This window comes from Buteo buteo, chromosome 19, assembly GCF_964188355.1.
Source record: "Buteo buteo chromosome 19, bButBut1.hap1.1, whole genome shotgun sequence".
NCBI classification, from domain to species: Eukaryota; Metazoa; Chordata; class Aves; order Accipitriformes; family Accipitridae; genus Buteo; species Buteo buteo.
The window spans coordinates 26,873,234-26,899,447 of NC_134189.1; the positions used below are offsets into that span (position 1 = coordinate 26,873,234).

General features: G+C 40.2%; 1 protein-coding gene across 4 annotated transcripts in view; it reads right to left on the reverse strand.

The window, feature by feature from the left end:
• The window catches only part of FBLN1 (fibulin 1), an 82,460-nt gene extending 68,294 nt beyond the window's left edge, over nucleotides 1-14,166 (reverse strand). Inside the window, exons 1-2 of one of the 4 annotated variants that reach the window (XM_075051809.1) lie at nucleotides 12,982-13,206; nucleotides 12,863-12,911 (exon numbers count right to left, since the gene is read on the reverse strand). Coding sequence is in view for 2 of the 4 variants with exons in the window: in XM_075051807.1 (XP_074907908.1) it covers nucleotides 13,491-13,566 (76 nt within the window). In the remaining 2 variants the exon portion in view is untranslated. Of the gene's footprint in view, nucleotides 1-12,862; nucleotides 12,938-12,981; nucleotides 13,207-13,490 lie in introns of those variants that run through there. The other 3 variants (XM_075051807.1, XM_075051811.1, XM_075051808.1) reach the window with 3 other exon arrangements.
• Nucleotides 14,167-26,214: the final 12,048 nt, after the last annotated feature.

Consider the following 26,214-nt stretch of genomic DNA (forward strand, 5'->3'; position numbering starts at 1 on the left):
TTCACAGATGATACAAAACTGGGAGGAGTGGCTGATGCACCAGATGGTTGTGCTGCTACCCAGAGAGATCTCAACAGGCTGGAGAAAGGGGCAGTGAGGAACCTCATGAAGTTCAGCAAAGAGAAATGCAAAGTCCTGCATCTGGGGAGGAATAAGCCCTGTGCACCAGTACACACTGGGGGCTTACCAGCTGGAAAACAGCTCTGCAGAGAAGGACCTGAGTGTCCTGGTGGCCACCAAGTTGATCGTGAGCCAGCAATGCACCTTCACAGCAAAGGCGGCCAACACCATCTTGGGCTGCATTACACAGAGCACTGGCAGCAGGCTGAGGGAGGCGAACCTTCCCCTCTGGATTCCTCCAGGAATCACATCTGGAGTGCTGTGTCCAGTCCTGAGCTCCCCAGTTCAAGAAAGATAGGGACTTACTGGAGTAAGTCCAGTGCAGGGCCAGCAAGATGATTTATGCACTGGAGTATGTTTCATATGAGGGGAGACTGAGAGAACTGGGACTATTTAGCCTGGAGAAAAGAAGGCTCAGGGGAGATCTAATTGATGTTTACCTAATGGGAGGGGATGAAGAAGAGGGAGCCTCTCAATAGCGTCCACTGACAGGAAAAGAAAAAATTGGCACAAATTACACCATATGAAGTTCCATCTGAACAGAAGAAAACACTTTACTGTGAGAGTGTTCAAACACTGGATGATCCCAAGAGGTCCCTTCCAACCTAAATGATTCTGTGACTGATTACTTAATGAAATATAAGTAAGTCCCTTTCATCTGTAGGTTGCTGTGCTGCACAAAGGAAGGCAAATCTCATTTATTTCTTTTTGATGGAGAAGCCAAAGCACAGAAGGATTAAATGACTTGTCCAAATTACACAGCAAGCTGGTGGCAGAACAGGGAGTGCACACCAGGTCATTCCCAGACCATCTCTCTCCACTGGATCATAAAATGCCTCACATGATTTTCTCATTCTTAGTTTTGCTCCAAGCACATCTAAAGGGTGCAAAATTCAGTAAGCAGCAGCATTATATTCAAGACTATCTATCTTCACAAATTACTTCCTGCAGAGTCCGATAAGGACAAGCATCTGTCTCCTCTGGTTCTCCCTATACTAGTTACAAAGCCCAGGTGTTCCTGATGTATGGGTGCTATAGCCTCTTCCATCTGTCCATGTATCCACCTCCTAACCTGCTGCAGTTATCAAAATAAGCAGAAATATTATTTAACCAATTCATGATCACACTTACTTTGATACACATCAGACAGAGTTTACATGAGTACCTCAACTGGCAGATCTTCATATATGGGAAAGTAAAAAGCAACTGAAAGCAAGTAGAGAAGATAACTCCCTCCAGTAACTCAGATGTTTACAGGGAATAACGTATATTCCCGACGAGTGATTATAATCCAACAATTCAAAGCAAAAAGGAAAGAGTTAAATGAGATTTTAGGATGCATCAGTCATCTTAAGGTAGGTACTCTTAAGATAGTTACCAATTCTACCCTGCAAAGCTCTGGAGTACTGAGCATAATTCTGGCTATCCCTCTTTAGGAAAGTTTATATCAAAATGGAAAATCTGTAAAGAAAGGCTAGGAGGATGGTCAGGGGAATCAAAGCCCTATTTTATGAGGAGGAACTGGAAGAAATTTTAAGCCTAGATAAGTAAAGCTTGTGAAAGGATGTGGTGGTTCCTGTCAACAAATATTACTGCAGTAAACAATAATCAGAATTATGGGATCAAGTAAACCAAACATTTTTTAATAAGAAAATCATTATACTTATAAACAGAATTACATTAAATGTTAGTTTATAACAGTGTTCTGTACTCTATGACCCAGGTCACCCTTCTAGTCTTACTCACATACCCAAAATAATGGTCAAAATTCTGTCATTATAAAGTCAAGCCAATATTTCTCTTGAATTCCTCAGGGTGTCCAGAATTCATGCCAGTGTCTGAAAGCTAATTGTAGTTTATAATGCTACAGACAAAATCAGTCTTGTAAATAAATATCCGTCTGTGGTGAAAGACATGAATTTGTGTCTGATCTCTTCTTTGGGAATACAGACCCTGTCTGGTGCTCTCTGTCTGCCAGTGTATTGCTAACAAACATTATATGCATCAGATTTCATACAACATGTTACAAATAACCGTATTTTTAGTGCTGTTGTCTGCAATCCATCTTAACTGTGTTGAAAAATGATGCACATTTAAGTGAAGTGCAGAGCTGGCTGCAGGTTTTTGCAAGGCTTTGTACAAAAGGGTCTTCAGCCAAGTTCCTCCCCAGAAGGACAATCCCTGGCTCTGGACACCAGTTCTTCCCTCCCAGCTCTGGCAACACACCTCTACTCCAACCAAATAACTCAAGAATTCAAAGCAGGCCAAGCTAAGCAAGCTCGTCTGTAGGAGCGCATCCAGACAAAGAAGGATTTCGGATAGTTTGTTGAGGGAAAACTGTGGTCCAGGCTCATTGTTTTGGTGACATCACAATTCATATCCTCCAGAGATCCTGCCAAAAATCTCTTGAGAATAGAGGGAAGTGAAAAACAAGCAGTAAAAAAAAGACTCCACCCTCAAGGCCATTCTTCTAAAACATAACAATAAACCAGTGAAAAACATTTTCTCTAGCTTGGCTTTGCAGTTTGCTTTTAAAAATGGTCATTCGTGGACAAACCTCTACTCTTTCAAAGTCTCAGAAAGTGCGTGTCTCACACTTCGAGTGTCAACTCCTGATTGCACTGGAATCGGTTCTGAGTATTTTGGCATTAGGAGTTGCTAACGAGTAGAAACAGGACAGACTTATCGTCTCATAACTGTATTTTTCCAGTGTTGTGGATTCAACTGTACATGTGCATATTCATGTGGCTCCCAGTTGGAAGTCTTTGGGCAGGCAGTTCATACCGAGGCCATTTGTGCCTCCTTACAACCTCTTCAGGGGACCAACAGCATGGGGGGGCCATGGCCTGTCTTCAGTTTCTCATAACTCCAAGTTTGTAATGCAGGGTGTCTGAAAGGAAGGGGTAGTGGAAAGCAGATGGTAGAAACTACTCTGATTACGACATCTTGGAGAATCTCACTTACTGTGCAGAAAGTGATGGTTCTTTTTTCTCTGAATGTGACCATGTGTCTTTTACTGCAGTTTTTGGGCTTGTGGCACCCCTCAGAGCTGGAGTGCCAAAGACAATCAACTAGAAATTACAGTACTGCTCTTCTGAATCTGGTGCCCCTTCAACTGTTTTGCCAAGTGCATAATGTTTCATGCAAATCAGACAGAGAAATCTCAGGCATCTGAGAGACAAAACACTTCTGGGAAAGGCTGATGATATTGTATGTGTTCAGCTGAAATGTGCCCTTTTATTTGGAGGGAGAAACCCTACAGGAAAGTTGTAACATGCAGGAATACACTGCCTGGTCCATTTTGTAAGTTTGTGGAGCAATTGTTCAGCTTTTTGGTATCACAAGACAGAAAAATATGAAGATAAACCAGAGATCTGTTAAGATGGTAGCATGTTTACTTCCTGTTCACTCGGATACATTAATTTTGCACGCCAATTGACTAACTGAGAAAAATCCAAGTCTATTTTGGATAAAATCAAATGCAGCTTTATCACTACATTGTCCCTGTAAAAAAGTATGTGCAGCAAGGCATCCAAAAGAACTTGAGTCATATTAGTATGATAACAGCAAGGATGCCTGTCCTGATGTTAAGGTGGTATATATGGTTAAGTATTCTGAGAGAGATTTCAGGAGTCTCAGGAAGAGGACAGTAGAAACACAGCTGGAAGTCAGATCTCTAATTTTACTAAAGCTGTCATGAAGAAGAGCTATCAGATAAGAAGCGATTAAAGGTCACATAAACTCGAACATTTTGTGCATGATGCATTCATGTGCTAGCTATGAACTATGCTTACATAGACAAAATGTGTATGAGCATATGGTTGTTTTAAAAAAAGGTAGCTTGCTAATCTTAACAGGATTGCCATACTGTGTGGGAGTTCAAAGCAAAAAATGTGGTTAAAATCTGTATAACCTTAGACTTTTATGATGTAATAACTGCTTATTCAGCTGCTACAGTGAATATTTTCTGCAAAAGAAAGATAAGCTTAAGAATGTTACCCAAAAGCATGATTCCTGGAATGAGAAACCCTGAATTGTTTCTCGGAATTGTGCAAAAAATAAGCAGAAGTAAAAAGGACTGGCTAATTTTCATGGCGGTAGCATTCCAGCTAGATCAAAAAGGGACAGATTTTTTTAAGTAACGATCTACAATAGCAGCTATTCTGTACCGCTGATGATGATGGAAAAGCCTATATACAATCTGGCATTAGATAGCTGTTCATTACTCAGTGCTGATCTATGGAACAGTTATAAAGCTGATGATAATATCAAACCAAATCTACACTTGAGCCTAGGTGGGCTTATCAAACTCGTGCAAGTAAAGCTTTCCAGTTCTTCAATGCACTAAGTGATGCAACTGTCAAATTCATCGACTTCCCAGCCCACATAACTAGTTATAGTTGGGTATGGATTTGGAAGTGAGTCCAGGTCAAGGGGTCAAAGTCACACCTCCTTATTGAGATGTCTTCAATCTTTTAAGCACATTAATTAAGTTTGTAAAATGTGGTGCAGGTCTTGTCCTTCACTCAGTTTACTCTGTAAGAGACTCAGCACTATGGAATGTGAGAAAACAGAACATGATTATCACTTCTCAGCATATGCAGATACAGGCAGCAGATGGACTCTGTGAAAGCTCAGCACTAGTCCAACACGTTTCTGTAACAGTATGTCATCCAGAATTTTTGGAACTCATGATTACAACAGACATGCATTGGTTTAGGTTTCCAGTAAGAAAAATACTTTCAACTTTCACAGCGTACCTTTCTGATGAAACCTTTCTTGTCCTGTCAAGAAAACTGTCTTACTAGTGATGCTCATCCATCTAACTGTTAGCTGAAAAAAACCGCAAGACTACATACATAATTGCATCCTCAGAATGACAGACTGGCCATCCGTATTATTCAGCGTCACATTTTTTGTCTTCCAACTTCCCTTTACATCTGTACTTTCCTGACACAAAACCACAGCAACTGCATATCCCTTTGGCCAAGGCTCCACTGTGCTATAGGTTCAGAGCAGACAAAGTGTGCTTAGCCTCATCTGCTATGACAGACCAATTGTTCTTGAAACAACAATACCTGGCTCATATGAGGTGGACAAGTCAGCTGCCTCTGTAGCAGGGACGGCAGTCAAGTGCTGGCAGCTGGGATTTGTAGTCTTGATTTTTTGGCTGTCCTTACAACAAACTGTGGAAATGCTGTTTCTGGCAATGCAAATACACTCTGGCTGGCCACTTAAGGCATCAAATAGACCCAGAGACATGTTTAGACAAGAGGGAAGCCAGATGACTTCAAAGGTCCAACTGGTAATAAAATAACATGGTAAGTACAGCCTTGTTGCATCTTGATTTTGTGTGTAAACCTAGGGATTAGGCACACAGACTAGACGAAAGGGTGAAGGAGACCTGAAACTATGAAAGGGAAAGACATAAAACAGAAAATCTGTGCTCATGATTCCCAGAAACAAATGCTTTGAATTGGGAGTAATGGAGCGATGCAGTAAAGCATTACCATTCTCCATCTGAGATGATGTGAGTATTTGCTGGATCTCTTCAGACTGGAGTTGGAATGAAGATACCCTCCTCCATTTTATATGCAGATAAAGAAGTAAAGTGAATAGGACCTTTTCTTTTTCTGCAGACGTTCTCGTTTACCTCAAGACTGTACATCAAATACACCAATACACTGATGGGGTAAGATGAACAGACACAGCTGAGCTGTGGCTTTAGTCACCTTTGAACAGTAAACTATTCCTAGTTCTTCCACTAGGTTGTTCTTACAATACCAGCTTGAACTTTGTAACAAATGCATGAAACTTGGAGCCAGGATGCCCTCTCCTGTAATACCCACAACAGCACAGGCCAGGAGGCAGTCTCTGATGCTTCTGTTGCAGCCTGCAAAGCTGTCCCTCTCCTGTACTGCTCTAGACTACTGTTTGCCCTCAAAGAGGGCCTCTGACAATAGTGCTTCTCTCTTCCAAGTGTGGAGGTCGTACTGGATCTTTATGGACTGACAGACAATCACTCACAGTTTGTGTGCTGCTAAAAAATATGATACTCTCTCTAAACTGGCTTAAAGGGTTTGAACCTTTACCTTCAGCTTAATTCTCAGCTGAATGTGATTATTTTAGGATAGCTGAAACCACTGAAGAAACCCAGCTAGCACACTAACTAAAGCAGCAGCACCCTAAAGGAAATGCTTGGTATGTTAGTGTGTTTTGTGGTTGGTTTAAAAACAGCCAACATTTTACTGGAAATTTTCTTAGGTCTGGAAAACACTCATTTATGGGGAATGTGGCTCTGGTAGCACCAGCAGTGGCCATCACACAACTAGGGGGATTTTTCAGATATGGCCAAACCTCATTTTACGAGGTATCTGTTTGCAGCTTATAAAAGCAGCTCTTAAAATCATTCATGGCAATAGCTGGTGATGAGGTAGCTGCTATGTTGGTGATAAGGACAGGCCTAAGGGAGGCAATGCTATGTTGCAACATGCCTTGTTTTCTCTGGTGGGGAAAGCAAGTGCTTTACTGTGGTTTTTTTACTTTGCCTCAGGCCTAATAAAAAAATCTTTCAAAAAAGCAGGCAACTGGCTACTAAAAAAATTAGAAAAGACAACTCCCATCTATTGCAGAAAGACTGTAAGGCATCCTATATACGTATCAAAATACCACAAAAGATAGGGATGTAGGAGCCCTCAAGAGGTTACTTTATCCTACCCACTACTCTCAGGAAGAGCTGATAAAATTTGGTCAGTTCTAGGCAGATTTCTATTTAGTTGTTCAAAACGATATCAAGTGATGCTGGTTCCACAATCTCTCTAGGCAATGTGCTCTTGTGCTTCAATGTCCCTAATGACAGAAAATTTTTAGTAATATATTACCACACTGTCCACTCCAAAAGACCATTTAAATCTGTTCTTTTGTTACTACCTCTTATACACAGGCTCTTACACACTTCAACAACCTTCTATGTATCTGAAAACTGCTACGTCATGCAGATGTCTTTTCTGTGAACAAATTACATTGAATTTTTTCATCTTTCTGGATAGGTTATTTTTTGGACTTCTGTGAGGGGGCTGGAGTTCGAAAGATACTAAGACTAGAAGATAGAAGGCTGTTCTGAAGATTTCTAGAAGATGTGAGGATTTTGAGAGAAAATTAATACTGGAGTCCACTGAGTCAGCATCATGTAAGCAGCTTAGTATAAGTAATGGCTCTCCTAGACCTTACATACTCAAAAGAACATGAAAAAAAGAAAGTGCATTCACAGCTCTGATGGACACAGGTGGCCTTTTAAAGAACCCAGTCTCACCAAGATGACACAGATGGACCTACAAAAAAGACTCATATTTGGAAGAACAGTAACTGCTCTTTCTGACAAGCACATGCTAAGTTTTGTCCTTCACTTCTCCTTGTATGAAAAAATAATGCAAACAATGAAATTACTTCACAGGGTGTTGATAGCCTGAAGTGGCACTTTTTCTTTCTCATTTAAGAACAAATTTTTATCTTCTCTTGACTTCTCATTTCAAATCTTAAAAAAATATGCGATTAGAAAATTTTATATAAGGTGTTACAATCGATCTATTGTTAGTCCTGCTCATTTGTATAAAGGCCATAATACAAAATGCACTGCAGTAAATAACAGTCTTTAGCTAGATCTTAAAGATCTTTGGATCAAGTCCAAGTATATCTATATATTCAAATCAAACCAACTGAAATAGGAAGGATATGAGAATATGACAGAGCAGCACGTCTTAGAGTATCAAACATATATATGCTCAAGAATTCCTGTATTTTCTCATGTAAAATGGTTACAGGAAAAACATTTTCACACTGGCATTTCATCACCAGAAAATTAGCAAGAATAACTATGCTTTTATACACTGCTTAAGAGAAACATATTGACACTGTAGGCATGTTTATTGCTGAATATAAAAAAGGGACAGACAATGATGAAAAATTCTGATGTTCTACTACTGCCATATTTAAAGAATACTCTGGAAACACAAAGAATACTCTGGGATAAAATACATGGCACAATGGGACAAGGTTTAAGTATGTAAGGAACCACAGACTTTACAGAGCAGGGAGAAAATAAAGATCCGTTTTTTTGCATATAATTATATAGCAATGATTTAGGGAAGGTTCCCTTTTGGAGAAAACATTACTAAAACTCTCTCTTATGTGAGATTTTCCTCATTTTTTAAATTACGTATATTGAGCTGCAAATTGGTTATCTAGCTCTTCCAGACTTTCTGCCAAAGTACTGATACTAGAAGTATTCAGTAATTGAAATTTAGTCAGTGATAAGAGCTTCAAAGCTGGAAGATTGTAATATTTCAAATGGATGTACCGCTGGTAACATTTGTACAGTTTATTCTTCCAGTGCTTAGTAAATCCTAGGAAACACCCTGAAAAGCTGGAATATACCAGACAAAATATTCCTATATCCATACACTTACTTCTGCATTGATACAAAAGATTTTTTTAGGTATTGCTTTCTTTATCACTAAGCTTAAGGTCTCGATTAAGATTTTGACTAGACTCAAAGTGAACCCTTTAGCAGGGAACATCTTACATTCTTGTGCAGCATGCGTCGTTTGTGGGTGCTACCATAATACAGAAAATAATGTACTTCCTATACTTGTGTATAAGTGCCCAAAACTTTATTAGAGATGCCATTCAGCTTTTTTTGAATGAAAATTTTCAATTAAATTGATTAACTGAAAAGAATCTGAATGAGAATTCCTGAGAACCTAGAAATTCAGTTTCTTCTTAAGATCCAACAGCACATGCTTGAAATCCAAAGGGCAATTTCTCAAAAGTTGTAAGTCTAAAGTAGGTTATACCAAGTACAAAGCAGAGACAAAGTACTCATGAGTGCTGGGGGAAAAAAAAGCATTACTCGTTTGAAAAAGTAAAGGCAAGAAGCTTCATTAACTGCATTAGCCAGAGATGTGCCAGTGTATTCAGGAAAGCATTAGTACTGGAGATCCTTCTCTAGGGAGAACTGCTGCATCCTGTTGATCAGAGACAACTTTCAACACAACTTTTACTGGACTGCGCCAGTGTCTTGCCAGAGATGATTTCAGCAGGACAAGAATCCTCATCAAGTCTGATAATCAGGCAGGTTACTGTCACAATTTTTCCCATACTGTACGCACTCTCCCTGTCACTGTAAATTACCCAGTACATCATCTGTGTAGGTACTACTTTTACTATTCCTTCTCCACTTACTTGACTTTATTCTGAGCATTTCTAAACTAATTTTTACTCACAAAATACTATGGCCAGTAATCCTTTATATTCTTCTAGGGCTCTTCACTGATCTGTACTGATCCTTTCTCTCCTTTATATTCTGTCTTTTTGCTTCTTGTGGCCTCTTGTTCTGTTTTCCCTTTTGCTCCCAATGACTCCTTCATGGACTTCTTTGTGGACAATTTTTCTATTTTTTCCTCACCCTACAGTCTTCTCAATCTTCTGCCTCCACTTCTACATCTTATCATGGAGCAATGTTATCCACTCTCCCAGTTTAATTATCTGTGATGACTTAGCTATTAAAATCTCAACACCTGGCCTACTTCCTTCCATCGAATCTACATGTAAATACATGCGCCTGACATTTCCTGAGTGCTTTACAAAACCTTTTGCCTATTCTGGCTAAAATGACCCGCTTATTTTGTTCTTTCTTAACTTTACTCATTTTCCTTACTCCCTGTCACTGTGAACCATCACTTTTTGCTACGTTTTTCACAAAAGTTTTTGTTCATTTATCTCTTTCATACTAAACCACTCTATGCTACCATTAAAATTCTTGCTCATGCCCTGACGTTTTTTTACTTGGATTTCAGCTCTCTCTTTCTTGACCTTCTCTGTCTCATCCCCTTTTAGTCTCTACAGATACTTTACCACATCTAGTAAACCCATATTCTCTGTTTACTAAATTGATTTTGCCACCTACTTCTTTACATCTATCCATAACTCACAAAACCAAACTTAAATTCTTTCACAGTCCCAGGTAACTCTATTTCTGTCAAGTCCCAGAGGGCTAAGACCCATCTTTCATTTCAGAAAATGTTAATAAAAGTATTGTAGAACAAGTTGGTCTCAACTATTTATTAAAAACACATGTGAAGTTGATATGAAACTCGCAGAATGGGCTAAAGTGCAACAATAAATAAAATAACTTTTGAAAATGCATTGACCTGCTATCAGATAATGCCTGAAATCTGACAGAATAGTATAAATACACTGCAGTAACTTGATAAGCTAGTTTATGGATTTTCATCTTGGATTTCACTAACATGTCTGCTTTCAATTACACAGATGAAAAACGAAAGTTTAACATCTTGCTCTTCCCCTGATTGCAATAAAATATCATGTCTGAAATTGGACTATTAAAACAAAACTCAACTGAAAACTAATTTAGAGATAGCACTCATATTTTAGAACTGTATTTTTTGGTAGTATGTGATTTTGGGGGGAGACTTTGTCTATGATAGCAGGCAAGAAAGCATAGATTTAGCCTTTTATAAGTCCTACCTCCACCCATATAATTCTTATAAATTTAGTGCTATAAAAGCACATGTAAAAATCATAATCTTAAAATAAAACTCATTCCACAAAGTCAGTGGAACATTTTTTTTATTACAAACTATAAGCTCACCATGAATAGACACGTTTCCAGATGTTTAGTGAGTTAAACTGTCTGTGCCTGTAGTACCAAGACATGCCAAAGACGCAGCTAGAGGATGAACTATTCATACACTGACTGGACACAACAATGCGAGTAATTAATCTTCTTCAGTAGATGGTAGTTTATATCACAAGGAAAAAAAAAAGTTTTAAAAAAATGCAATGTTTACAATAAAATGAAGTTGCATTATGAAATTTAGAAGGTTTTTAAGACCCTTACTCTTGCAAAGAATGACGTGCATACCTATATTCACATGCACTGGGCAGTTCCACTGAAGGCAGTCCCTTCTGTTTTTTTCAGAATGAGGACTTCTAATTAATAGATACTGATGATTTCATGATTCATTAGTAAGGAAAAGCAATTAAGAAAACTGATGGTCACAAGCTTAGGAGGAGGCTGTATTTCAGAAGTATGTTGTCCTAGTAACTTGGCAATTGTATCACTACAGCATTAAGGAGCTCGTCTTTGCCCCAAGCCCCCTTATCCTAGTCATACAGAGGAATACAGGCTCTGCCCCAAAGAGCCTGCACCTAAACAACATGACCTCACAAGGTAATTACTTCATTTGCCTGCAAAACACAGATGGCCATGTGAAATAATGCAGAAAAAAACCCAAACCCTCTTACAGCAATTACTAGTAATTATTAATTTAATTATTAAATTAATAATTACTAGTAATTATTTCACCTGAGCAAAGTCTACTCTTCAAAAGGTAGTGTCCTAAGCAAGGATCCTCATCTGCTTTTAGACATTTAAATCTAATTTTATGCAGTGCACTGTTTTCAAAGTTCTAAGGATGCAGAATTCTCAGTGAAATTAGAGTATGGATTTTTATTTGAGAATAAAAACCTGATATACCCTTCACTGCCCAATTTGGCTATACTTTGTGTTAAAAAAAACCCCAAACTTTGAAAACCTGAACTTGTACATTAATTACTTACCAATAGTCCAGTAACTAAAGTTAAATGTACAGAGATTACCAAATGAAATTCTTTGGTGTTTTACAATAATGTTGAATGCTTCAAATTACTATGTCCATTCACTGTGATACATCAAAGCCACAATTTTGCTGATGTACTCTGTCGTCTGAGAGAAAGTAGGAGCTATCTTGGGATTCTGGCAATAAATGTTGCTTTTCTAACCTTCTTTATTCTGTCCCTCCTTCTTTAAAAGGAGTGGCTAACATCTCTATCAAACGCAAGTATTCTGAAGGATATCTGTGACAAGTGCTGCGCTCTATGAAAATCTAAGAGCCAAAACACTGCGATAGTAACAAATGAATTACTTCACTGGCTTTTGTCTGCCATTGTTAGGCCTAGGCCAGAGACCATATGTTTCCAAATGTTTGCCTGGAGTAGAGCATAATCAAGCCTCAACTTTGAATGGCGCCTTGGGGTTACTCTAATAGAAAAAGTCACTTACCTGTTAGCTATGATAAATTCATTACCACCATATGAAAAGTAGTTTCTTTGTCATATCTTACCAGTTATATTTGCATTGGGTTGCTGCACTGAATTAAATCAAGTGAATATCCTCTTTTTATACAGTATTAAGAGAACAGGAAAAAAGCGCACAGTACAGAAGGGGAGTTATGGCCTGGGTCCAGATCCCTGCTCTCAAAAGCAACTGCATCACACAGTAGCATTCATAAATGTTTCCCATTTTGTCGCCCAAACGCCTGCATCCTTTGCTTCACTCTCTCTCCTACTCCACCGAGACCTGAAGTAACTGTTGATCCTGTCTCCCATTTTTGGGGGTTGTAATTCGATCAGACCTGACACCTCTCCTGACCGCCGGTTTCGGGACACATCACCCTCGCGGTGTGCGATTTAACCCGACGCTCACCGCCGGCTGCCTTTCCTCGCACAGGGTAACGGCAGCGCCGACCGCCCCGACGTGTCGCGATTCCCGGGACACGGGGCTGCAAAAGCCCCGGAGCCGGCCCCGGAGGCCCGGCCGGCCCCGGGCTTGGGGGGGAAGAAGGGGGGGGAAGCGCCGGGCGGACGGCACAGGGCAGCCCGGCCCCGCGACCGAGCGACTCACCCCCTCCCAGCAGCGAAGTCCGTCCCGGCGGAGCCTCGTACCGACCCTCCGGAGCGGAGCGGAGCGGAGCGGAGCGGAGCGGAGCGGAGCGGAGCGGAGCGGAGCGGAGCGGAGCGGAGCGGAGCGGAGCGGAGGCGCTCGGGTAGCAGCGGCCGCGGGAGCCGGCGGTGGCAGCGGGCGGCTGCGGCGGAGCCGGTGCACGCCACGCCACGCCTTTCTGCTCACTTGAACGTGGCAGCGGCGCTTTAAAGCCTGCCCGGGACGAGCAGGGGTACGGGGAAGAGACGGGGGGGGACACCGGGGGGAAGGAAGCCCAGCCGCCCCATCCCCCGCGGGCCCGCAGCCCGGCCGCCGGCGCCCTCCGGCCCCGGGAGAGGGAGCGGGGACGGCGGGGGCGGCCAGCCCCGGGGACCGGCGACGCGCCCCGCCGCCTCCCGGCCAGCCGGGGCTGCGCTGACGCCCCGCAGCCCGCCGGGGCGCCCGGGAACCCCGCGCCGCCCGCCCCGGGGGCAGAGCCGGGCCCGCGGGCGCCGGGACGGCGGCGGCGAAGGGGGGGGGAGAGCGAACGCGGCGCAGCCCGGCGGACGCCCGCGGGTCGGCTCGGCTCGGCGCCGCTCCCCGCACTTACCTTGGCCCCGGAGCGAAGGCAGCAGCGCCAGGAGCAAGAGCAGCCGCAGCGGCCGGGCCCCGCGGAGGTTGTCCATCGGCCGGGCGCAGCTCCCCGCCGGCGGGAGCACTCGCACCGAGCGGGGGCTTGGCTCTCCTGCAGCGTCCGGTGGGCTCCCCCCTTTTTGCTTGCTGCTGCTGCTGTTGCTGATGTTATCCCAGCCGCCTGAGACCGGTTGGAAAAGAGCTTGCAGGAACCCCCCACTCAGGGGGCTTTACAAAGATTTAATTCACTGCCTACCCGGTTAATTATACAGCCTGCAAGTGCTTAGCAGAACAGAGCCGCCACCGCAGCTCGGAGGCAGGGACCCTGTTGCTTCTGATACCCCTACCTCTCTCCCCGCCACCCCCACACACGCTCTCAAAGTGACTCCCTTCAGCTCGGAAAACTTTACAGATACTCAGCGTGAACCTAGGGCCGGCGTGACTGATTCTGTGAAGGAGAATGCAGCGACTTCTCTCGGTGCCAAGTAGGAGAAAGCCACAAACAAAGGCCAAGCAAAGAAAAAGAAACCACCTAGCAGAGAAAGAAAGGTTTAACCTCTGGAGGGGAGATTTTTCAACCCCCCTTCTTGGTCTTGCTGTGGATTTTACTCCAACGCAACTTTTGCCAATAAAAAGGATTTTTAAAAGGAGAGAGATTGTAGAATGAAATTCACTGGGGGAAAAAAATACCCTTCTTTCCTCCCCCTCCTCTTAAAAAGTCAGGATGAGAATTTCAACCCAAATGAGGCAGTCAGCTCTGCTCTCTCTCTCTCCTCCCTTCTTTTTTCTTTTTCTTTTTTTTTTTAAAACTCCTTATCTTATTTAAACAGGAACACAAACACTGATAGTGGTCAAAGGAGAGCTGGAGTTGAAAGCACCCAGTTGGCTATTCTGTTGCCAAGATCTTTTAAGATAAAGTGGGGGATAACATTTGCAGACAAATGTGCATAGAAACAAATGGAGAGTTCATCACCCCTCTATACTTTGCCCTCAAACAGTTGGAAGTCAGTTTATGTTTACTTGCTAGTTGTGCCACATGGGCTGTGATTGGACTATTCCTCTTACAACTACTCAACGCAACTTTTGAATATCTCTCCTCAAAATGTCCAACTGGAAAAAGTATTTAAGGCAGTAAGAGTTGAAATTGTGCATGTTTGGTTCTGCACCAGGTTACTTGCTCTTTTCTTTTCTTACACGGGAACATAAAAATGGCCATACAGCCAAGGGTCCAACTAGCCCAATAGCCCGTCTTTAGCAATGATCATAAATGGTCACCAAAGGGAGAATATGAACAAGGAAAACACACATAATTCTCCCAACTACTCTCCCAGCCTCCAGTTGCTTTTGAGTTTGGAGCATTTCCTCAGTGGAACGTGGTTTCTGTGTGCTCAGTAGCTCCCAGTGAATTTCTATTCCAGGTATTTATCCTGTCTCCCCATGAGTTCTTGTAAACCTTTATCATCCAAAATATCCTTTGGCAACATGTTTCATGGGTCTACCAGTGACTGTGCAAAGGGCCATTTCCTTTTGATCCTTTTGAACCTGGCTCCACCAACCTTCTCATGGTGCCTCCTAACTCTACTGCAGGAAGAGACATCAAAGAACTGACCCCTACCCACACTCTGAACACCCAGGTCATCTTTTTTTTCAACTGCTGTTTCTTTTTTTGTTTGGGTTTTTGGGTTGTCATTCCCCCCTCCCCCCATTTTATTGGGAAAAGCTGGAAAAGGGGATGAAGGATGGACGGCTGACTTTATTTGGGGGTATTTTTTGCTTCCTTCTTCTACACATGCATGTCTACTTCTGTCTCTTCTTTAAATGCCCTAACCCAGTTTACAAGGATCTTACATCAGTTATAGTGGGACCTTGGCAGTGTTTCATCACAACCTCCAAGCTACTGTTTTTCACGTATCAGACAGCTGCAGGACGTAACTAACAAAGATCACACCTTGTCTAAAGTCTGGACCAGCTTAATTGAACCGGTGGAATCCCCTCTATAGAAACTCTGGATTCAGTTCAGTATTGGCTTATTTCACCTTACTTTAAAACCTCTCCTAATTGATTAAAGGTGGGTAGAAAGAAGTTCACCAGTTCGACTAAAACAGTGTAAAGTCACACATAACAGCCTGTCCACACATGGAGTTACCCTGATTAACACCATGTGTGGACATTCTTACTCCAGAGTAAGAATTCCTTGTTCCTGTTTAGTTTGCCACCACAAGCTGTTTACCAGAAATGAGGCAAATTCAAGCAACAGTTTAAGACATATTTCTAGAAACCATCATGGCTACGGTCATCTGCAGATCTGATAATAGGTTTTCCCTTGGTTTGGGGTGGAGTTTTTTGCATAATATTAATACACATTTCCAGTATAAATTGGCACTCTCACCTACAATCGGATTCAGTGGCCTCGAGTACATGTGATTCTAATTACTGACCCCAAGCTTTGTAGTGAGCTAAGCCATGCACTTTGGGCTCAATTCAAAGGTCCTGGAAGTCAATGGAAAGTAAGGGCTTAGAAGAGGGAACATTTTGCATAACCACATTTTTTCTTACATCTGTTTGCAAAGGCCCTGTAATCCTTTGTGTAGCTTTTAAAACAAACAAATTCTTTAATGAGGATTTTATTTTTACTTCAGAAGAATAAAAATCATTTGCAGAAGCTCAGATTAATGAGTAATGACAGCGTAACAAATCATTGCGCAAGTCATTTCCAGGGATCGTGTTGAGAGTAGATACACGCAAGTAGACTGACAAAGAATTTAGAATTACTCTAACAAATCCATCACCATCTATGGCAGCAGGTTCACAGTTGTCATTCAGCTACTTAGTTTCATGGGAACAGGAATTCTTGAGATGGCCTGACTAAGCCTATGTAAGGACATCAACCTCTGCCTAACAAACAAAGCTGCCCCATAGTCCCAGCTGTTGTACCTCCCAGCTCCTCAGTTTTACTGCAGCTCCCAAATCCTGATTTTTTTTTTCCTCCACTCATCTGTCCAAGAAATAGAGCAAAAGAGAGGGAAAGAAAATTGCTATATCTATCTTCCCTGTTTTCTGGAAGAATGTTGCAAGGAAGAAAATAGATTCACCTAGAAATGAAATCTAACTTGTTACTAAAGGGAAACTCCTTGGGCCCTATGGCAAAAAATGAAGCTACATATTGGCTCTTGTTATGGAAACATGCCACACTAAAGATGCATAAAAAGTCCCCTCTTCCTTCTTAACAGGAAGAATACATCACTGACTGCTACAGATGCACAAGGATTTAGAAAAGCCCATGTGGATCTTGCCATCTCCCACCGTAAAAATAAGACCCCAAACTCTATAGTAGGCAAATCCGTGGCTATTGGAGTACAAATGACCCACTCGGCTTAGCTCTGGACACTAGTATGTGCAAAGTACAATTAGCATTCGGCTTCTTTCCTCTAGAAAACACTACCTGAATCTTTTCTGAATTAGAATAGTAAGGAACGCCTCTGTCCAAAAGACATGTGGCAACTGTGTCACATAATCATTTTAATACTGGAAGTTTGGAAATTTTTCAGTTTTAACATCTTAATATTGGAAATGGATTTTTAAGGTTTATGGGCACACTCTGACTCCTTTGCCTGTCCTTCTGAACAGTATTGGCAGGTTTTCCGATTGAACTAGAACACACCTTTTACAAAAAAAACTTGTCAGAGTTTTCAGAGGTGGATGCACCATAATCCTTGGTTATTTTTTGAGACAATTAATGGCACTACAGATAACAATTTGCTGCTTATTTTGAGTCTAAATCAATCCAGTTTAGTTTTTAATAGATCTCTAGGCTTGTATTCATGTTGAAGTTACTGTGATGATGTACTCAGTGCTTTGTGCATCATCAGCGACCATCAAAAGCACCTTAGGGGAGGTAGTGTACGGGTGGTGTGGTACTGAAGAGTGTGTGTATGGTAGTGGAGGGTGGACACTTCATACGCACCTACCATACATAACCTTGTTAGGGATTAGCTTGGAATAAAACCTTCCCTTAGATAAATCTGTCCCCCATGCCACTGGCTCATTTTCATTCTCAAATCCTAAACTACTGACTATCCACACCAAATGACTACCAGCCTGAGTCATGCCAGGTCCTAGATAAGCAAAGGAAGGTGGGAGGACTGAGAGCCTCCTCTGTTCCCTAGTGTGTATGAAACTGTGCCTCCAAGTCTAGTCAAGAATGCTGACCTAGCCACCACCTTTACGCCATCTGGCTTATGATGGCATCTTGTAGCTAAAGTCAGGCAGAGAAGCTGGCTGAGAACTCCTTCCAGAATAATTACAATGTCAGATGAAATTTATAACCATCCCAAATTTGGACTGCTCTTTATATAAATAATATTACATATATATAAGTAATGTTACATATATGCATATATATAATTATGGGGATGCCAATAGCCCAAGCAGCTTATACCATATGGGTAACAATACAGATGCTTGTATCCACACCAGGCTATCTACCTGGGCTCTATGTTTCAAATACCTAAAGACTGTTAGAAGAGGCTTGCCTTACTTTATAGAGCTTTCCTTGTACAGACAAACCCTTTCACTGCTTGATTAATCTCTGAACATTTTTTCCTCTTTGCATGGATCAGTTAAATATTCCAGACTGGGACTCATTACCCGGAGTCCTTTTCAATAACATTGCTTCTAAGCATTTTGAGTTTTTACCCATTTTGGGGTTTGTATCCATTTTGTAAGTGTTGCCTACATTTTCTTTTCTTTCCTGTCTGATTAAGAAAAACATATATTGCTATCTTGGACACTCAAAACACACACTGGTTTTCTATTAATATGTATGGGGTCTGCTTCTAAGACAAGGAGGAGTTTATTGGGGCATAAAGGAATGCTTTGATGATCCATGTCATTTCCCTTGTGGCATTACTTGTAGAATTCAGGAATAACTCAATCTGACATTCATGGGGCATTTCCGGCCTCTCCTAGAGATGCATCCTCCCAGTCTCTCAGATCTCCCCCTTCCCATAAATTTCCTTTCCCCTTCTAGACTCTCTCATGTCACTGCAGGCAGCACTAGTCTTATGTGTGAATAAGCAAGGCGTTTTCCAGGACCTGACGCCTAGGAAGGCCAGGCTCTGTTTGGTTAAGCTGGAGAGCAGTGTGAGTCACGCACACATGGGTTGGAGGAGACAATGGCATCTGCCTTAGACTCTGCTTGGGGCCTCCACAAATCTAACAACAGCAGGGATCAGTCATTATTTTAGCTGCAATCTCTCGGAGGGTGACTCTTAAATTTGTCAATCAGCATCTGTACCAATGGTTATTTTCACTGTTCCAACAAAAATAAAATCTCATTATAAAGGGTGGGGAAAAGCCATCAATAAAGTAAATGGCTATTCTGGCAAAAGGCCATTTCCCTTCCTGACATCCCAGATAAATCTGAGCTCCATCCCTGTCAAACAAAAATAATATCCAAGTATGTGACCAAATGATCTTTGGGAAACAGAAAATATACAAGTGAATATAAGAAATTTCAGGTTTGCATAAATAAAACTCCTGAGTCTGTTGTATCTAATAGCTTAAAAGCAGGAGCACACAATTTTCTACGCTTCCTCATGATCACTTAAAATCTGCTTCATTCAGTGCTATTTCATTGTTGTTTTATGAATTTTCTGTATTATTTACAAATGTTTTTGCATAAGTCTAAGAAAGAAAGAAGCCATCCTATCCATCTGCAAACAGTCCCAGCCTGCCAGAACTTTTATCTTACCAGTAGAAACTGTGATTTATACTCAGTATAATGTAAGCAGACAGTCAGCAGAAAGAGTATGAACATTGATAAAACTCTACAACAAATTCATGTATACTGGGTTTCCTCCTTTTCCCTCAGCCTCATAGACAGCCTCTGTCTCTTTTCCTCAGTCTCAGTTTCTTTAACAGAGGTTCCCAAACTTTATTTATTCATGTACCACATCTTTTAGACTTTACAGCCTTGGGCTGTAATATCTTTGTCCCAGGAACCCCAGATCATCCTTGGTGGCCTGATCCTACTACAAACAGATGTTAATAATATACACAGGGAGTGGGGCTTGCATTTATACAATGCTTACACAGTTGTGAGCGGTGTCTATGAGAGGACACCTTAATACAAATTAATTTAAAAGTTATTGTAGTGTAGCAAACTGTTTGGAAGAAAAATATTATAAACTTACCATATTTTCTGGCACGATTCTACAGAAGCTGGCTGACATCTGGGATATGTGAAGTTGGTGGACACTGTCTCTTAATTGGAAGGGTGGATGGATCAGAATGTCTTTGGACAGCTGCAAAAGGAAAAATAAACAGATTAGCCCTATTAAATGAACCTAATGGGTTAAGCTGTTCCATGCTAGATCTACCCTGTGGCTCCCAGTTCTCAGGGCAGACATTTTCATTTGTATATACTACATCATTAGCCACAGGCCATGTAGATGAGGAGACTGGCTCAGAGTCTTTGGAGAAGAGCTGTAGTATAGTTTAAGTTTTGCATAAAAATTGAGTTTTCTGTCTGTCAGGGACTACTCTGACGCTCCTTTCTTAGCTCCTGGCTGAGCTCTGGAAGCAGAGCTAGCAACAGAATTTAGGTTCGAACTAAAAAAACTCAAACCAACCAGCCCTGTACTACCCATTCTATTCAAGAAAACCCTTTGTTCTCACTCTTATTTCTTTCAACTGCAATCTCACAACTGTTCTTAGATCTAGTCATAGAGTTTGGGACTGGATCAATGAGATACTCCTATGAGAGGGAAGAACAGTCCCCAGTGCAACGTCTAAAAAGAGGGTGTGACAGACAGACAGCAGCAAGTTACGCCAAAGGGAGGTAGAAAAAACATGCTCAGTCTGCTCTCAGAAATGACCCTCCACCCTCCCAAGTCCTAACTATTTAGGAATTAATTGTCTGGGAGAAACGTGGCCTGCTAAACAGCAAGTTTGAGCAGACTTTAACAGAGGTTCTCTTCCCAGCTCTCTAGCTGGCTTATGTCTTTTGGCAAGATATTTACCACTCTGTGCCTCATTTTATCTATAAGAATAACCTGATTTGTAAAATGTTTTGAGCTCCATAAAATTAAACATGCTGCATAAGAGTTAGCTGTTATAAACTAGCAACCTTGAGCCATTAACTTCCTGTGAATGTGTTACGAAGTAATTTAGAGCAATTTTAGCTTAACTTCTATTTCCCCTGTTTAAAAGCAGCATCCTATATAGTCATCTATATTAGAATGTTAGCGTTCAGAATAGCTCTCATATTCTTTTCTCTAAACTTAGAAGTGTACAGACAGCCAAATTTCCAGCTGAATAGCAGATATATATATTTGCTTTGATAGTTATTCCATAATTTGTACTTTACTTCTGAAATGTTCCAGAAACATACAGCCCAGTCATTATGAGGATCTAACTTGCGCATGTAATAGCTTCATTGCAAGTCAGAAAACAGGATTCTTTAAAGATTTTAGATTTCCCATTAAATAGGTATATTCTCTGTGTATTCAGGAGTAATATAAATTGTGTGTTAACTCTGCTTACTATAAAGCAGATAGCTAGTAAGAAAAGTATTTGCAGAATCATTAGCATGAATCCAGAAAAATAAGTTTCTTTATTTGTAGCTTTCACTTTTTCTCTCAGTTTATGCAATATACTGTATTTAATAGCTCTGCTAAAGACGAGTGAAATCTTGGCTCTACAGTAATCATTGGCAAAATTCCCACTGACTTCAGTGGGGCCAATACTGCTGTTAACTCTTCCCTACAAGGAAAATCCAGATTGCCTAAGAAACTGACCTGCCTCTGTTAAGACCACAATCCAGACTGCTTGCATGTTGAACTGACCTTGTACAATTACTAATGCTGTTATTCTTGAGAGTTTGCCAAATCCTTAAGACAAAACTAGCATCATAAATTATCCCCAAACTTTTACCCTGGGGTAAAACAAACCTTCTCACTTTATAAATGAAAGCACCTATGCATACTTATATCTTCCAATAGTTTCACTGACAGTTTTAGTTTTATAGAAATTAAAAAAAATCATTCTCAGTTTCAGAAAGAAACTGTTTCTTAAATAAATACTGATGAAATGTTTTGCCCTCAGGTCCAACGTTTCACTATAAATACACTAAAATATATAAAATTTAGTGAAATATTAGTATATTATTTTGTATCTCCTGAAGCTATCAGAATTAAGGATCATTTAAATGTATGTTTACACCAGACCATTCATTACTGTGCTTGGTATGTTTCAGCTTGCTTGTTATCATCAAAATATAAAGATGACTTTGTGAAAAGAAAAAAAAAAGCACTTAAAGGACATATACGCACAAAGTACGGAGACGCACAGATAACACCTCCACACCTTCCATTAAACACTTAGCAATCTACTTCAGTAATCTACTGAAGTTTTTACACTCATTTATTTATAATGTACCTTGTTCCTCAGAGCTGTTCCATCTAGCAGCAGCAATACCAAAAGCCAACACTGTTTTGTTTGCTTCTTTTACTGAGGCCAGGGCATTAGTATCAATCATAATTTGACCTTATACTGCATACTCTGCTACTTAGCTATACATTACAATCATGACTGGTTTGGTTTGGTCGCATCATGTTTTATGTGATGCATTGTGTGTAACTTAATTCTACCCATTCCGTGACCACTACAGAAGGATTGAAAGCCAGGTCCTGAACTGTCACCAGATAAGAAGAAACTCTGCATTCAACATGTAACAGGAAATTGAGCAACATTGTCAGAGTGCAACAAAACCCCTAAAAATCCAGCAATGGAGAGTTCTCTGTAATGATATACTGAGGATCTTCCGTATTTAAAGCGCTTTGATAAACATACTGAATTCAGATACATGTTAGTGGTCATTGAATAAATCTCTGTGTCCCCTTGAGAACTCTAAGTGCTTAGATGCATTTTTCTTTTGAACTCTGGGAAGTCTTGCAATGGATGTTAAAAGTACTGTAGTCCTGTTCCTAGGTGAAAGAAATTTAACTGCTCTGAACCAGCAAAGCTAAGAATAGCTTTAACTTTGCGAGTAACTGCCACTGAAGTAAATGGTAATATTTCTATTGCAGTGCTGTAAGACTTGTTCTCATGAGATGCTATGTAGTCTGATTTCAATATAGAAAAACACTTCATCATTTTTTAATAGTCTTATTAACTTCAGTGGGATTACTCACACACCTTAATTTATATATGCCCTTAAATTCTTTACTGAACTGGGCTATATAAAGTGTCCTAAACAGAAAAGCTCACTCATGCTTTTCATTTTCCAAAGTATATGTTGGGAACTGTAGTCTTTCACTACTATTTCTCAAGTGCTATTTAAAAGCTAGCATTTGCCAGACTCCATCATGGGTCAAAAGAATCTTTTTTGCATATACTCTACTCATGCCTCCTTCTGTATTTTCTGACAGCTCACACAATTTGACGTCCTTTTGGCTTCATCTGTTGTTACAGTGATCTATTTCCTTTATTAGAAGAGCCAGCCTTACTAGAAATGTCTGTAAATTTTCTCCTGTTTTGCTGTTCTCTTTCTGGTAACAAAATCCATGCTGGAGCTCCTAAAGTTTTCACTGCTAGATTTCTATTCAACTCAATATTGGGGAAGAGGACATGAATAATAATGTCAGCATTGCTTTTATATGTCTAAAACTGACCTTAGATTTCAAAAAGGTGGAATAGTCCGTTTCTGTGATATTCTGAGTTTATTTCTTCTGTGAAGGAAGCAATGACTGTTCTCCTTTCTAGCTAGCTTGTCACTGAACTTTTCTTCAGAAATTGCTTTCTTGGTGAACAGATACAAGAGTGTGTTTGTATCTCAGGAAAGTGTATCCAATATTCACTTGAATCAGGAGCGAAGACACAGTAGTAGGGACTTTCAGTAGACTACAGGCAAACACACTGTCACATGACCGTGACTTATTCATTGTGTTAGCTAAATGTAAGCTACTTCAGGCATGGTTATACATGGTAGAATCACTCCTTTATTTCATTACACAGACACTAGCTGTATACTGCTAGAGTATCTGGCAGTGTGCTAGCAGGATAGCAAGGTCAAAAAGTGCTTATCAGATTTTATCAGCCTTTATACTGCTTTCAGCATGGGCTCTTTCAAGCTTATTATGAGTATTCACAGTATTTTCTAAATGTTTTCCTACGGTCTTATGTCCTATGTGGCCCTTACATCCAGACATATGATGACAGGGGAACCTCAAAATACCTCTTCCTAAAATTTATTTTTTTAAACTAATACAGGGCCTAGAGAAAGCTTCTGTCATATCTATGAACAACCATCTATAAAGCTTTCATTTAAGAATATAGCCAAAGAGCAAGAAGTTATTTGTACTTTCCCTCCATCTCAGGCTGTAGTTTTAATTATTTCACACCTGGTATTCTTTGGGTTTTTTCTTTTTTTTTTTTTTTTTCCTTTACAGTCATATTGATGATTGCTTTGACTGTCATGGAACCATTGTGTTCCACGGTTATTCTCTGCTTTTGTGATGCACTGATTAATAAAGTCACTTTAAAGTTCCTTTGTTCTGTTTAGAGTAATGTAAAAGGGTTTTGTTTACAATCTCTCTCTTATTAACAGACACAGTTGAGCAATATCTACAGCAGCCTGCAGCAATTTTAAGTTATACACTATGACTGCAATGGCTGTATACCACTTGAGAACCAGAATGCACACATAATGATTTTTGTCTATCTCTGTCCCATGTGACACTGTTTAAAATTTATACTTTTTTTTTTTTTTTTAGAATATGAGAAAATGCTCAGCCAATGTGAGTTTGTCTGGCTCACATTTTACTCAGTTTGTACTACTTTCAGCTTTGGCTTTCCCATTTACCGCCCAGGCTGTATTTTATTTGGAGGCATTTTCATGGTGCTCCTCTCTATTTCAGAGGACTCAAATAAAAGTGAAAGGAATAGCTGTTTTCCATTGTACATAGGACAGTGGGCTGACATTTCCTTTGCAATGTGGGATTGGAGCTGTCACTATAGCACATGTGTAATTACATTTATACAATGAATTGGTTAAGCACTCTTAGCTATCACAAGAACAGGATATGTATTTTCTGGGACACACACACACACAAAATTACTTAAATTACCACCTTCTCTTTTGACCCTATGAAAAGCACCCATAATTATTTGTGAAACAGCACCAAAATGCTAATTTTGAGCATGTATTTCTTTGCTTGTTTGTGTATTTATGTATATATGCTTGTGTTTTTATGCTGGCCTGGTTTTTGGATCAACACATCCCCAGTTCCAGCTGAAATGCATGGGAGGTTAATGTTCAGTGTCTCTCAAAATGAAGACTTCTTGTTTAAAAGACCATTTGTACATTTCAGCAGGTTAGATGTTTTTGCTTCAGGACTCCTGCACTCCAGCCATAATTTCAGAAAAAGACTGAACAGATACATAGTCTAAAAAGTCATCCATGGCATGAAGAAAAACAGAAGTCATATCATAACCAAAAATGCAAAGAAGTATAAACATATATATATACAGTCAAGATTCTCAACTGTGCAAATCCTCATGGCTCCACTCATTTTAACAAAACTGTGCCAATTTACAACAGAGGAGGATTTCCAACTCTTGGAAAAAAAGGAGGTGTAGTATCCTACATATTTCTGTATTTCTATATGTAGGATAGGAAGTTTACTAGTGTTTCTTCAAAGATACTATAGTTCATATCTTTATTAAAAAAAAAGAAAAAGAAAAGCCTTTTAAGACATCCTAGTCAAAGTTTTGAAACTTAGACTTGGAAAAATACCAATCACTGTAAAATCAGACCTTTAACACATCATGGTATAAAGCACTACACTTAGCTGTAATACTTAAAAATATTTTGACACTGCTTGTAAAATCATATATAGGACTTGGATTTAAAGTTCTTTCTGTTATTACATTTCCCTTCTCCTTTATGTCTTTTTTTTTTTTCCAGAGTAAAAACTTCTTAAAGCCTCTGCTTCAAATGAAAGCAAATCTGGTCCCAGATGTCACTAATTGGGAACAGGTTAGCAGAGGGATTTAAACAGAGATGCCTGAAGTTACAATTTATCATGTGGGATCTGACAACAGCCTATTTCACTAGGCTCTTTCATTTAGTTTGTATGATAATAAGCTTTAACTAGTACCACGCAAAACACAGAGGACGCATTTAAGCAGGAAAATTGCATTAATACAGGTCTTTCTAAATGCTATTAGTGTTTGCAATATACTATATACCATGTAAACATCTCCCTTCTATCCATAGGTTTGGCATAAGCACAGATTGAAAAAGAAGTCCATTAATCAAAGTATTTTGTTTCTCATAACAAGCAACCTGTTTCTTAACTTCTGACATTCAAAAAGTAAATTTAAATTGAAAGAGTTAAACGTCTCTCACCAGATCATTAGTTAAAGAACATTTAAAAATTAATTTTCTGTAATAAACAAGATATTTGGAGAGGGAAGGAGTAGAGGGAATTGTGGTTAGTTATGATGTAGACTTGGTTTTGCTGCTGGAATCAGCAGGAATTTTGCCATTAATTTGAAGGGTAGAAGGATCAAGCTAACTACATTACAGTTGCACTAAACAAATCAACGGAAATACTTACTGCCCACAGGGTTAAAATAGGCCATACTTAATTTGAAATCTAGTCTTTGAAAAAATAAAAACATCTAATCACAAATAA